At 39.9% G+C, this 12,828-nt stretch overlaps 1 protein-coding gene across 1 annotated transcript; it reads left to right on the top strand.

The window, feature by feature from the left end:
- LOC108638013 (zinc finger protein 420-like) lies at positions 4,200–10,224 on the top strand. Its single transcript, XM_018062949.1, has 3 exons — positions 4,200–4,251; positions 5,266–5,348; positions 9,112–10,224. Exons 1-3 carry the CDS (start codon positions 4,218–4,220, stop codon positions 10,222–10,224), a joined length of 1,230 nt encoding a protein of 409 aa, XP_017918438.1. The 5' UTR covers positions 4,200–4,217.

Below are 12,828 nucleotides of genomic sequence, written 5' to 3'. Positions count from 1 at the left end.
GTTCAAACGCATCAATTCTTCAGTACTCAGCCTTCTTCACAGTCCATCTCTCACATCCATACATGACCACAGGAAAAACCATAGCCTTGACTAGACAGACATTAGTCGGCAAAGTAATGTATCTGATTTTGAATATGCTATCTAGGTTGGTCATAACTTTTCTTCCAAGGAGTAAGCGTCTTTTAATTTCATGGCTGCAATCACCATCTGCAGAGATTTTGGAGCCCCCAAAAAATAAAGTCTGACAGTGTTTCCACTGTTTCCCCTTCTATTTCCCATGATGTGATGGGACCAGATGCCATGATCTTCGTTTTCTGAATGTTGAGCTTTAAGCCAACTTTTTAATTCTCCTCTTTCTCTTTCATCAAGAGGCTTTTTGGTTCCTCTTCACTTTCTGCCATAAGGGTGAGGTCATCTGCATATCTGAGGTGTTTGATATTTTTCCTGGCAATCTGGATTCCAGCTTGTGTTTCCTCCAGTCCAGTGTTTCTCATGATGTACTCTGCATAGAAGTTAAATAAGCAGGGCGACAATATACAGCCTTGACGTACTCCTTTTCCTATTTGGAACCAGTCTGTTGTTCCATGTCCAGTTCTAACTGTTGCTTCCTGACCTGCATACAGATTTTTCAATAGGCAGGTCAGGTAGTCTTGTATTCCCATCTCTTTCAGAATTTTCCACAGTTTATTGTGATCCACACAGTCAAAGGCTTTGGCATAGTCAATAAAGTAGAAATAGATGTTTTTCTGGAACTCTCTTGCTTTTTCCATGATCCAGCGGATGTTGGCAATTTGATCTCCGATTCCTCTGCCTTTTTTCAAAACCAACTTGAACATCAGGAAGTTCATGGTTCACATATTTCTGAAGCCTGGCTTGCAGAATTTTGAGCATTACTTTACTAGCATGTGAGATGAGTGTCATTGTGTGGTAGTTTGAGCATTCTTTGGCATTGCCTTTCTTTGGTATTGGAATGAAAACTGACCTTTTCCAGTCCTGTGGCCACTGTTGAGTTTTCCAAATTTGCTGGCATATTGAGTGCAGCACTTTCACAGCATCATCTTTCAGGATTTCAAATAGCTCAACTGGAATTCCATCATCTCCATTAGCTTTGTTTGTAGTGATGCTTTCTAAGGTCCACTTGACTTCACATTCCTGGATGTCTGGCTTTATATGAGTGATCACACCATCGTGATTATTCTGGTAGTAAAGATCTATTTACTACAGTTCTTCTGCATATTCTTGCGATCTCTTCTTAATATCCTCTGCTTCTGTTAGGTCCATATCATTTCTGTCCTTTATCGAGCCCATCTTTGCATGAAATGTTCTCTTTGTATCTATGATTTTCTTGAAGAGATATCTAGTCTTTCCCATTCTGTTCTTTTCTTCTATTTCTTTGCATTGATCGCTGAAGAAGGCTTTCTTATCTCTTCTTGCTATTCTTTGGAACTCTGCATTCAGAAGCTTATATCTTTCCTTTTCTCCTTTGCTTTTCACTTCTCTTCTTTCACACCTTTTTGTAAGGCCTCCCCAGACAGTCATTTTGCTTTTTTGCATTTCTTTTCCATGGGGATGGTCTTGATCCCTGTCTCCTGTACAGTGTCACAAACCTCATTCCATAGTTCATCAGGCACTTTATCATATCTAGGCCTTTATATCTATTTTTCACTTCCACTGTATAATCATAAAAGATTTGATTTAGGTCACACCGGAATGGTCTAGTGGTTTTCCCTACTTTTCTTCAATTTAAGTCTGAATTTGGTAATAAGCAGTTAATGATGTGAGCCACAGTCAGCTCCTGGTCTTCTTTTTGTTGAATGTATAGGGCTTCTCCATCTTTGGCTGCATAGAATATAATTAATCCGATTTCAGTGTTGACCATCTGGTGATGTCCATGTGTAGAGTCTTCTCTTGTGTTGTTGGAAGAGGGTGTTTGCTATGACCAGTACATTTTCTTGGCAGAACTCTATTAGTCTTTGTCCTGCTTCATTCCGCATTCCAAGGCCAAATTTGCCTGTTACTGCAGGTGTTTCTTGACTTCCTACTTTTGCATTCCAGTCCCCTATAATGAAGAGGACATCATTTTTGGGTGTTAGTTCTAAAACAAGTCGTTCACTCACTGGCAATGATCTTGGCAGGTGCCGATTTGTAGTTGACAATACTCCTGTGTGTTTACTAGAGATGCTGGGATTTGGGAGTGGGGATTTTCATCACACAAGCCCTCGTCTGATCATTTCCAGTACACTCCATGCTCACATCACAGATAAAGTCTCATCACATTTCTGTATTTTCCAAAATATTTACAAGAATCATATTACTGCTAATCTATGTTCAAAGGTGTTAAATTTTAAAATATAGTTCCATGCAAATGGTAGATTTTTCAGGAAATTAAAAAATTCAGAACCAGAGCTGTCTATTTTTCAAATCATTGTGTATGTCTGCACCCTAGTGTATTCAAAAAAATTAGAATAATATTGCCACATGAGTGCATGTTCCGTGGTTCTTTGTCTCGTCACAACAAACATTTGGAGCGACGGTCATTAAATCCCTCAGCACATCACAGCCCTAGGGTCTTAGACAAACCATATTATACCTCTTCGGCAAATCAGTGTTAGAGCTCTATTTTATTTAGACGGTAGCAGGAGAATCCATCCTTGAAGCCTGAGGGCATGTCAACCCAAAGACTCGAAGAGAAGAGAGTGGAGGAGCGTATGGGGGAGGGAGAAAGAGAGAAAGAGCGCACGCACCTGGGAGAGAAAGAGAGAGAGAGAGAAAGTGCGCTTTGGCTCCTCCTTTTATATGATTTTTCCTCGACCTGGGCCTGCCCTATGCAAATTGGGTTTAGCCAGGAGTGTTGTTTTTTCTACCTGAAGTCTTCACTCTTGTCCTTGGACCTTTTTTTGACCTTCCTTGTCTTTTAGTCTCCACCATTTTGGACTCCTTTTCCCTATTCTACCTACCTAACAATATCATCCTCAAATATTTATGTACATTTTCAGTCAGTTAAAAATTATCCTGATTTTATTGACATGACCATTTTTCTCTTAATAAGTATACACTCCCATTTTAGTGTATGTCTGTATGCATGAACATGTTAACATCATTTGATTGATTTTTTTTCTTTTTCTGTTTTGAAGATTCTCTGAAGCAGGGAATAGCTACCCACTCCAGTATTCGTGCCTTGAGAATCCCATGGACAGAGAAGCCTGGCAGGCTACAGTCCCTGGGGTTGCACACGACTGAGTGACTAACACTTTTCTTGTTTTTAGTATTATTTACAAATACAGAAATATCTATAAACTTTCATTAGAGTTAGCTCTGTGCATTTGTCTGTGTTTGATTAAAGTCTAGAGTCACAAAGTGAAGTAAACGTTCCTGCTGCTGCTAAGTCGCTCCAGTCGTGTCCGACTCTGTTCGACCTCATAGACGGAACCCCACCAGGCTCCCCCGTCCCTTAAGCTGTCATTTAAAGAATGGTTGTTAAAATATTTGCCAAAAGATGCTACAGAAACATCATTGATTTTAAATTATTTCTGTTATACATTCAAGACTCTGAAAACTGTCAGAAAGTAGTATGTACCAGATCGTTACAATGATTCTTGTCGCCGAGGTTACTATGCTATCAGACCTGTAAAATCTGTAAAGCACTTAAAGTTCAAAGTTAAATGTGAATTCTTTCCTTACTATTCTACCTCGTTGCTGTTCACACATGGAGCAGAATTTTCAACATTACTAGTTCAAATAAGCTTGTGAAAAAGGTGGTACACTGAGCCCACTCCAGAACATTTGGATCAGGAAGTGCTTTGTAAAAATATCTCCTGTTTCTTTTGATAGACAGTTTATTGTCTGTCAACTGAGTACAACACTCAAAAATAAATATGCCAATGTTGATCTGATTATAATTTCTCTTTCAAATCAGAATAATTTCTGTAGTGGTTGATGGAACGTATCTCAACCTCTTTACTTGGGGTTAAAATTGTGGTAGAAAATATTACTGTGTAAAAATTATATTCTTGTGTAACACCAGACATTCTCCTAAATCAAAACCATTTCTCTTGCTGGTTTCCTCTTGGGTCACATTAGGGAGTCTTCTCATGGCCACATGACACCTGTACTTTGTATTTCAGGGACGGGTGACATTCCAGGATGTGGCCATAGACTTCACTCAAGAGGAATGGGAACGCCTGCACCTCGGGCAGCGAGAATTGTACAGGGACGTGATGTTAGAGAACTACAGGAACCTGGCCTCCTTGGGTGAGGATAACTGCCTTCCAGAATCCCTTCTCTACCCACTGGGTTTTGGTTCCTGCATTTCTAGAATGTCTCCTAGAATCTTCTGCTCCTTGTAATAGTTTTAGATCCCTGCTTTCTATGGGAAAATGGTTATTTATGAGTTGAGAAAGAAGACTTCATGATGATTCATTATGATTCTAACTTTTCCTTGATGGAATCTGCCTCCTTCTTCTAGGTGAGTGGTAATTCTGTAGGTTCTGTGGTATAAAAGGGTGCCACTCTCCTTTATAAATCAGATTTTTACTATGTACTTACTTTGGCCTTAGTAGTACTTGACTAGAATCTCAAGATCTTTTCTTTATGTATTTGTTAGTTATAAAAGTGCTTCAATAAAGTATTTGGGGATATAACTTTCTAGGCTATAATAACATTCAACCATGCCTTCTCTAGAATGTTAATAATGTAATAATGTAATGAGCAAGATTACAGTCATGTCTGACTCTTCGTGACCCTATGGAATAGTCCATGGAATTCTCCAGGGCAGAATACTGGAGTGGGTTGCTGTTTCCTTTCCAGAGGATCTTCCCAACCCAGGCATCAAACACAGGTCTCCCACAGTGCAGGTGGCTTCTTTACCAGCTGAGTCACCAGGGAATGTTAATACAGCTTAGGAAATTATGTCCCCAAATACTGTAGTTCTAGGCTGTATTAACATTCTACCATGCCTTCTCTGGGCTTCCCAGGTGGCACTAGTGGTAAAGAACCTGCCTGCCAATGCAAGAGATGTAAAAGAAGTGAGTTCAATCCCTGGGTTGGGACAAACTCCGGGAGGAGGACATGGCAACCCACTCAGTATTTTTGCCTGGACACTCCCATGGACAGAGGAGCCTGGTGAGCTACAGTCCATAGGGTGGCAAAGAGTCAGACAGGACTGGAGCGACTTAGCACATGTGCTTTCTCTTCTCACTTGAATACATATTAGATTGGAAACTGATGAATCTCTAGCAAAACAAATATTCCTTTTCCTGATAGCAGGTCTTGTGGTCTCTAAGCCAGACCTGGTCACCTTTCTGGAGCAAATGAAGAATCCTTGGGATGTAAGGAGACTGGAGATGCCAGCCATATACACAGGTAGGTGTGAATGGATGGAGCTGATGAGTCAAGGACAGGTCCAAGGATTAGTGAGGAATTCATCCTTTGTCATGTGGTTTGGAAAGATCTGCTTCAATGGAAATGGTTTTAGAGAAGTCTGAGTTTCTTTCTGTTGCTGTCATAGGCGGATATCACCTGCCCCATTCTGTCTCTTTAAATCATTCCTGAATTCATCTCCAGTGATTACTTTTCTCAATCACAGTGAGAACTGAAACCCTTCTCTTGGCCTGTGACAACCTGCATGAATCGATTACTATTCCATTTCTTGGGGGGGGGGGGGGCTAGGAAAAGTGTACATTTCTGAAAAACTCTAAGACACTCTTATTATGGTTTCTACCTCTAGATGGCCGTGTGTGAGCGGAATTGTAGACATACTGCCAAAGTTCTAGGAATATTGGGTACAGAGTGGATTTTTTTTTTCTGACTTATAATTTCTAAAACACTGAAAGCTTCAATTATGATCTTATAGATATTAAATTCAAGTAATTTCTTCACTGCATAAACGAAAACATCCCTAAAGAGAAAGAATGCCAATCTCAGGGTTATTTCAAAGTTTCTGTTTTTTTCATACGAACTCATATGAAATGTTAAGTGTATCTGCCCCAATTCCTCAATGCTAAAAGACTTAAGCATATTCAATTAACTCAAAGAATTTTCAAATAATTTGGCATAAGAGCTTAAAACATTTTCCACCATATTTTTAATGGTTTCAAACTATTATAATGTTTAGATAGTAGAATCTTTTTAAAACGATCTTATTGGAGTATAACTGGTTTACAATGTTGTACAGCAAAGAGAATCCATTTTATGTGTAGATATCACTCTTTTTAAGATTTCCTTCCCAATTCGATCTCCACAGAGCATTGATAGTGTTCACACCGTATTTTTAAAGTCTCTTTTCTTAGTTTGTCAAGAACTGCTTCTTTACTTAATTAATCTTGTTATCAGCTTCCCCAGACTTTGTCCTACATGTCCTTGCTTTCTGATTAGACCTATGTCAGTATCATTTATGATTTTTATATTGAAACCTCATATAGAACATGCTAAAATAAAAAGTGGATTAAAGAATTAGAGGGCACCTAGTGGCATCAGCATTTAAGATGACTTAAGTGGAAGAGTAATCATTAGATTCCCTGTCTCTTCGTCATTTAGTGGTTCTTGTAGCTTTTTGTTTTCCTCTTTCCTCTACACCATACTTCTTTGTCCTCTCATTTTGTCAAATTTTCTGGGTCTGTGGTCTGTTCTGCAGGGTGCAGGATCCTAGCTCCTCTTGCTCTGTTCTCTTCCCCCTAGAGGGTGAGGTTGTTCCACAGGCTTGTATCCTTACCCCCTTGGTCTTGGCTTTGATTGCTGTTATTGTGACCCGAGCCTCCCCTGGATATTGAGGGGAGTGTCCCCTCGGCTGTATGGTTGTCTCTGCCCTGTCAGGTGTAGGGTCTGCTCCCTGGTTGGTGGAGAAGACCCCCAGATCCGTTTCTTCACTGTGATTCTGGTCTGTGGTCAAGGCAGTTAGGATTTGAGGATACCTACTGGGAGAGAAGCCACTAAGGATTGCTCCTCTGGGATTGTTCACCTTGGGGTGTGCTCATGCACTGTGTGAGCCTCATGTGACCCCATGTTGGCACTGCATCAGCCCCCCTTCAACCATGGGCATGCTGGCACATTGCTCTGGTGCCAGCAGCTTTCACTTTTAGGGATTTACATCCACTGTTTGTGAGAGCAGAGAGGTCTGCCTCCTCAGATGTTATTTTCACTAGAACACCAGCATAAATCCAGTGAACTCAGGTCCCAGAATTACATTCATGGAGCTGGACCTGCTCTGGTGCTATGGGGGCAGCTCAGACTCTGGCCTGGCCCCACCCCCTTATATACATCTCCACAAAGTCTACAGCAGTTAAACCTACACCTCCCATGGCTGGGGGAGCCCTGTTGTCCACTCAGATGCTCTGCAGGGGCTGAATTGACAAAGCCAGTTGCTGATATAAAAGCATGGTTTTTGCAACTGTGAGGAGAGACTTCAGGTTTTCTTCCTTAACCTTGGGGGTCAGCTGAGCTTTCAGCCACCCACAGAGCACAGGAGTCTGCTATTTGTGGAGAAGGTGCATGGGGGGAGGCTGTGGCTGGAGCTCAATAGAGCCCACCTGGGTGGTGGCCCTTCCTAGTGCTTGGGGAGAAGGGGCCAGCACAGGGGGAAAGGGGCTGCAGTGGTGGGTCTTCCCTTTGAGCATCACTCAACAACGGCGCTCTGCTCTCTGGTGATTCAGGCTTCTTCCACAAGCATTCTTGTTTATAGAGCTCCTCCCTTACCCCATCCCCTCAGGATTTCTCCTCACAGCCCACAGCAGTCCTCGGCCTGAGTCTGCTCTCCAGACCCCACATTTCAGCACCCAGCCTTTGTCTGCTGCAGTGGACACCTTCTCAGGCTAGGTAGGCAGGGCTGGGATCAGTACCCTGTGTACAGGTCTCACTCTGTCCTGCTGCCACAGACTGTTGCCGTGTTCTCTTCCCACAGAGAATGAGGCTCCTCTTCTGTCCCAGCTGAGCTCACACCAGCCCCAGTAGATAAGAATAGTAGTTAAGAAAACTTTCATTTGGTATCTTTCAGCTGTGTCTTCTCACAACACCCGTGGTTTGATGTCAAAGAATCCAAGATTGGAAAACTTAATCCAAAAAGCAACCCTAGGAATATATGAAAGAGCTCACCTTGGAAACGAACATTTAATGAAAGACCAGGAATATACGGGGATATGTGAAAGACCGAGAAGATGTTTATATGGACAGAAAGAAACCAAGAAACTTTCACACAATGCAGACATTACTGCCCAAAGAAATGAGCAATGTCAGTCAAACTGCAGAACACACCCATTTCAGTTATCGACATCTGCAGAGAAGTGTATCTCTTCAAGCAAAGGCTTAAAGCAGTTTTTGAAACATACACGTTCCCTGAAGGGAAATGTGGAAAATCTGAAAAGTCATCCAGTCTCTACTGCAAATACTTATGCAAACCACTCTGAACACAGGCTTCGATTACACATACATTCAAGCACGTCTGAAAACCAGAAATTGAAAAACCATGGGGAAAACTCACAATATAACCAGTTTGAGAGATCTGTGAGCAAGGGGTCATTATTCTTCCACCAACAGACAGTTTCTCTCTGTTCCAAAATGTGTAATGTTGATAATAATGGAAGAGAGTTAATCCCACCATCATTGTTCAATACACATAATGATACAATTAATACGGAACAACTTCTCACGTGTAATCGCACAAGTCAGGCCTTAAGTAAGAGCTCTACCCCCAGTAATTACAAGAATATTTATGATGGAGTGAGAAGCCATTCATGCAATGAAACTGGGTGTAAAACTACTCAAGACTCTAACCCTTTGAAACGTCCGGGACCTCAATCTTCAGACAAACATTCTAAAAATAGTACATGGAGGAATATCTTTTATCAAACATCAGGTGTTCCACTAAATGAGAGTACACATACTGGAGAGAAGACTTACAATTGTGAATATGGTGATGTTTCTCATCAGTCTTCAAATCTCACTCAACAGCAGAGTATTCAGAATCCACAGAAAAGTTACAAGTGTACGAAATGTGAGAAAGCCTTTACTAACTCATCCAGTCTAAGTAGACACAGGAAAATTCATTCAGGATGGAAACCTTTCAAATACACAGAGTGTGGCAACACCTCTAAGCAGAATTCAGAGCTTAGTCAAGATCAGCAAATCCACACTGGCAAGAAACCTTATGAATGTAAAGAATGTGGAAAAGCATCTATGTGTTACTCAAACCTTAGTCAACATCAGCGAAGTCACACGGGGGAGAAGCATTATAAATGTACAAAGTGTGGCAAAGCCTTTAATCAGAAATCACATCTTACTGAACACCAGAGAATTCATACTGGAGAGAAGCCTTATAAATGTAAAGAATGTGGAAAAGCCTTCAGTCACTGCTCAACTCTTACTCAACACCAGCGAATTCATACTGGAGAGAAGCCTTATAAATGTAAGGATTGTGGCAAAGAATTTAAGAAGTGCTCAGGTCTTACTTACCACCAGAGAATTCATAATGGAGAGAAACCTTACAAATGTAAGGATTGTGGCAAAGAATTTAACCACTGCTCAGGTCTTACTTACCATCAGAGAATTCATACTGGAGAGAAGCCTTATAAATGTACAGAATGTGGGAAATCCTTTAGTCAGAACTCAACTCTTACTCAACACCAGCGAATTCATACTGGAGAGAAGCCTTATAAATGTAAGGATTGTGACAAAGAATTTCACCAGTGCTCAGGTCTTACTTACCATCAGAGAATTCATACTGGAGAGAAACCTTATAAATGTACAGAATGTGGGAAATCCTTTAGTCAGAACTCAACTCTTACTCAACACCAGCGAATTCATACTAGAGAGAAGCCTTATAAATGTAAAGAATGTGGAAAAGCCTTCAGTCACTACGCAACTCTTACTCAACACCAGCAAATTCATACTGGAGAGAAGCCGTATAAATGTAAGGATTGCGGCAAAGAATTTCACCAGTGCTCAGGTCTTACCTACCACCAGAGAATTCATAATGGAGAGAAGCCTTATAAATATAAGGATTGTGGCAAAGAATTTAACCAGTGCTCAGTTCTTACTTACCATCAGAGAATTCATACTGGAGAGAAGCTTTATAAATGTACAGAATGTGGGAAATCCTTTACTCAGAACTCAACTCTTACTCAACACCAGCAAATTCATACTGGGGAGAGGCCTTATAAGTGTAAGGATTGTGGCAAAGACTTTAGCAGGCACTCAGGTCTTACTTACCATCAGAGAATTCATACTGGAGAATAACCTTATAAATGGAAAGAATGCAGAAAAGCCTTCAGTCACCACTCAAGTCTTATTCAACACCAGCGAATTCCTACTGGAGAGAAACCTTACAAATGTAAAGAATGTGGAATAGCCTTCATCAAGCACTCACATCTTACTCAACATCAGAGAATTCATACTGGAGGAAAAACCTTACAAATGTAAGGAAAGTGCCAAAGGCTTTAATCAGAGCTCTCACCTTATTAGATACCAGAGAGCACGTACTGGAGAGAAACCCTATTAATAAGTGATGGGAGAGGTTTGTCCTAAACACACACTTAAGAAAATACAAGACCATTTATTTAAGAAAGATAAGGAATGACATTTAAAAAAATGCAGAAAAGTACTTAATAAAAATTAAATCTAAATAAATACCAGAAATTGCACACTAGAAAAAGTGAAAGTCGCTCAGTCGTGTCCAGCTCTTTGCAACCCATGGACTGTGTCCATGGAATTCTCCAGGCCGGGATACTGGAGTGGGAGGCAGATTCTTTACCAACTCAGCTATCAAGGAAGCCCGCACAATAGAAACCATTTTCATCAATCCTGTTTTTTTAAATATCCTCTTCAGGAGAACTATTGTAGATAGTAATCCATAGTTAAAACAGAAAATTGATATGTTGTTATGGATCACAAGGTGAAGGTTGGTATTTAGAAATGTACAATTATTAGCAATATATCTTTGTTTATATTGACATAATTTGTGATTATTTGAAAACCAAAATAAATGTCATTCAAACTCTGAAGTTACACCATGCTGCTGTGTTTCATTTCTAGTGTGTAGGCAAAGTTATGTTTTTGATGGTTGCTATCTCAAAGGTGAGACAAGGCCTTCTATCCTAGGGAGAAATCATTTATATTTATTCTCCATTTAGAAGATTAAGGACACAGGAATGTAACATGTACATCTAAATGGAGGTGTTAGTCATTCATGTCAAACATCCCTATAGGTCACCATGAGGTAAGTGTTCAGGGAGTAAGTCCACATATTATAGTAAGATGTATATTTTCAATAGTTATGTCACTTGCTCTCTAAGTAAAATACTTAAAATGCTTTTTAAGTAAAATACTAAATACAGTCTTGGGACCTTAGAGAAGTAGGGGAAATTAGGAATGAATTTACATATATATGCCACTTGAGACATTTAGAACAGGATTAAGAAATTGTCCTAATGAGTAGAATTACCTCAGTGGTCCAGAATTCCACAGGAAGTTTGGGGAATAGAAGGAGAAAAATATGAGAGACCTTTGTCTATATTGGTAGGAAGGACTCACTCTTAAGTGTAGTCTTAGGATAGAGAACATGGAAGTTATATAAGAAGTGAATTTTGTATAAAACTGATTTTCAGGATTTAGATCACTGCCAACATTCATCCCACTACACCTCACATTCCCTGGTTCAGGTGCTTCTGTGATATTGTGATATTGTGAACTGTGATGTTCCTGCTTATTGACTTTAATAAGGATTTTTGAAAGATTTAGTGAGGGATGTGTATAAGCTGCCGAAATTAATGTCGCAAGCTGCGCCTTCTTAGTACCCTTTGCTTTGGAAAATGAAGACTCACCTGTGTTTAATACAGTTCTTGCATTTTGGGAATGGAGGTTTTCATCACTCAAGCCCAGGTCTGATCATTTCCGTTAGTAATATACTCCGCATTCATTTTTCCAGACAGAATTCTTAGCACGTCTTTGTATTTTCTACAACATTTACAAGAATGTTATTGCTTATGTATGTTTAACTGGTAAATCTAAAATAGAATGCAACACAAATGACAGAGATTTTCAAAGGAATAAAAGATTCAGAACCAAGAGCTCTAATTTTTGTCTTTATGTGTTTTTGCACCCTAGTGTATTTAAAAATACAGAATATTGCCACAAATTATAAAATTTAAGCACAGAAATCTATTCCTAATTTTATAACCATTTTTTTCCCAACTAATGTATGTCTGTGTGCATGAAAATGTTAACAGTATATGACTGTTTTTCTGTTTTTGATATTTTTGCCAGTTACCTCAACTGTAAAACATCCATTAGAGTGGTCTCTGCGTTCAGTTCAATTCAGTCGCTCAGTCAGGTCTCTGTGTTGACTTAATTCTTTTTACATAAAATCGAGCTCAGATCCGTTGAAGTAAATCCCAAGCTCTACATTTTCTGAATATTTGATCAAATATTCCAAACAATTTTGAACAGCAATATTTTTTAATCTAAAATTATTTATGTGGCTCATTCAAGATTACAAAGTAAAAAACTGTTAGAAAGTTACATAGTTCAGAAATGATCAAAAGGATTGTTTTCTCTGCTTACTAATCGATTAAACCTGTAAAATCTGTAATGCGCATAAAGTTCAATAATAACTATGAATTCATACCTGGCTCTTTGCAGTTCAATTCAGTCGCTCAGTTCTGTCCAGCTCTTTGCGACCCCCATGGACTGCAGCACATCTGACAATCACCAACTCCAGAGCTTACTCAACCATGTATCCCATTGAGTCCGTGACACCATCCCACCATCTCAACCTTTGTTATCCCCTTCTTCTCCTGCCTTCAGTCTTTCCCAGCATCAGGCTCTTTTCCAATGAGTCAGTTC

The sequence above is a fragment of the Capra hircus genome, chromosome 18 (assembly GCF_001704415.2).
Source record: "Capra hircus breed San Clemente chromosome 18, ASM170441v1, whole genome shotgun sequence".
In the NCBI taxonomy this organism is placed as follows: domain Eukaryota; kingdom Metazoa; phylum Chordata; class Mammalia; order Artiodactyla; family Bovidae; genus Capra; species Capra hircus.
Note: the sequence above shows the minus strand (reverse complement) of the source record. Positions and strands in the feature narration are given on the sequence as shown.